General features: G+C 40.3%; 1 protein-coding gene across 1 annotated transcript in view; it reads left to right on the top strand.

Annotated features, from left to right (window-relative positions):
• The window catches only part of LOC106875404 (novel acetylcholine receptor chaperone), a 13,809-nt gene that overhangs the window by 8,512 nt on the left and 2,878 nt on the right, over positions 1–2,419 (top strand). The window contains exon 2 of the mRNA XM_014923515.2: positions 1,189–1,324. Within this exon, the coding sequence (XP_014779001.1) occupies positions 1,189–1,324 (136 nt within the window). The remainder of the gene's footprint in view (positions 1–1,188; positions 1,325–2,419) is intronic.

The raw sequence follows: 2,419 nt of genomic DNA on the forward strand, positions 1-2,419 counted from the left end.
ACTTGAACCCCCACCACCTCCATCTTCCTCACTTCTGCTCTTTTTTAGCAACAAAAGAGAAAATAAAACAAAAACAGCAAAAAAAAAACCCTAATAAAACAAAGTAAATAGCAGAAACATATCTTTAAGTAACTGATTTGAGAAAGAAGGACATAAAGGCAGTATAATTGGAATGGTAAAAGGTTAGTGATGCCCGGGAAGTGACAGATAGGTGGTTCAAATCTTGTTGGTGGTCTTGCTTCTCTCTTTTTGCAGGTGGACGTTTTATCATGTCTGCTCATTACAGAAATGTAGCTGATGGGGTGGTGGTGGAGAGAAGCAGGGTGGTTTGCCCTGGGCAATGCTTTTATTGGGGCAGCATTTTTGGTCTGGTTGTGTAAGCCTGCACAGGTGTCATGGGATGGAAGGGGAGCAAACTCTTTTTATTTTACTTGTATCAGTCATTAGATTGCAGCCATGCTGCAGCACCAACCTGAAGGATTTTAGTCAAACAAATTGACCCCCAGTATTTATTTTGTTAAGCCTGGTGCTTAATCTATCGGTCTCTTCTGCTAAACTGCTAAGTCATGGCGACATAAATATACCAACACCAGTTGCCAAACAATGGTGAGAGACAAACACACACACATTCAACAGGCTTCTTTCAGTTCCCATCTATCAAATCCACTCACAAGGCTCTGGTCAGCCTTGGGTTATATAGAAGACGCTTGTGAAAGAGCCACTCAGTGGGACTCCTGGAGTCATGGAGCTGGGAAGCAAACTTCTTAGCACACAGACACAAAGGTACACACACATACACACACATATACAATGGGCTTCTTTCAGTTTCCATCTACCAAATCCACTTGCAAGGCTTTGGTTGGCTCAAGGCTATAGTAGAAGACACTTGCCCAAGGTATCACGCAGTGGGACTGAACCCAGGATCATGTGATTGCTAAGCAAGCTTCTAGTCACACAAACATGCCTGCACATTGTTTTGAACTAATCATACATTATCTAATAGCTTTCAAATTTTGATGATGCAATTGTATATGTTTTAGTATGACGTTCTAGAGCAGATGTGAGAGGCCAAATCTCGATAGTTTGAGCATAAAACTGGTTTAAATGCTAAAGGGTTAATGTTTAGCTGTAAATTAACCAAACTTTTTTTCTGTTTTCTTATTTCTTTCATCTGAATCTTTATTGCAGAGAAAAACTTTCATACGAAGAGCTAAAGTATTCCCATTAGTGAAACAGACAGGATGGAAACCAAACCCTCATTTTTACAGAAAGGTTATTGGCACTGTGGAGGTTATTAGTGGCGTCACCTTGCTAGCTATTCCAGGTATGAGGATCTCTGTTACCTTCACTTTTATCAAATGGTGGCTTCTTAACTTGTTTGTATAATGGTATGAAATGTGGACTTGAATTACATCTTGTTTCTTTGGCCATCACCAATTGTTGGCAGACCATACATGTAGCAACTAAACCATTCCAGCAATGAATTCCCAGGAATTATTGCACACGCACACACACATACATTCCCACTATCCTCTCCTCATTTCTGTACTCCCCATTCTCTCTTTCTCTCTCTTTTTCTTTCTCTCACCTTAACTCTCTTTCTCTATGGTTTTGCTTTCCTTTTTCTTAGATGTCTTCCAACTGACTAATTGTAAGATTTAATTGAATACTAAGTCTCTCTCTCTCTCTCTCTCTCTCTCTCTCTCTCCATGTACATATGTGTGTATGTATAGAGATAGCTGTGTGGTTAAGCTGTTTGCTTTGAAAGCACATGGTTTTGGGTTTAGCCACACTGTGTGGTATTGTTTATTCAGTATCTAATATAGCCCCAGACCAACCAAAGCCTTGTGTATGTGTTTGAGTGGACATAGGTTTGTCTTTCCTTGTCTTGACATCACATGATAATTGTAAGTGAGTGTCACTGTCAACTGGTATGTTGGAAACATATAACCAATAATACAGTTGTTTACTTATAGCAATATAAAATCCCTGATTAAGCAGACATGATCAGTGGTAATCCATATGTGATCATCTCATCTTTCTTGAGAATAGTTCAATGTGTCCTATTTTAAGTGGGTAGGTGTAATTTGAAGGACATTTGGCTCCTCAACTGTATGGTTTCAGCTTCAGTTCCACTGCATGGCAGCTAGGACAAGAATCTTCTATTTGAGCTCCGGCCAACCAAAGCCTTGTGAGTGGATTTGGTGGACAGAAGCTGAAAGAAGCCCATCGTGTATGTATACTTATATGTATATAATGTGTGTGTGTGAATTACAGGCACAACAGAAACAGAAAGTAAGAGAAAGTTGTGGTGAAAGAGTACAGCAGGGTTCGCCACCATCCCCTGCCGGAGCCTCGTGGAGCTTTAGGTGTTTTCGCTCAATAAACACTCACAATACCCGGTCTGGGAATCGAAACC

Source organism: Octopus bimaculoides, chromosome 19, assembly GCF_001194135.2.
Source record: "Octopus bimaculoides isolate UCB-OBI-ISO-001 chromosome 19, ASM119413v2, whole genome shotgun sequence".
Taxonomy (NCBI): Eukaryota; Metazoa; Mollusca; class Cephalopoda; order Octopoda; family Octopodidae; genus Octopus; species Octopus bimaculoides.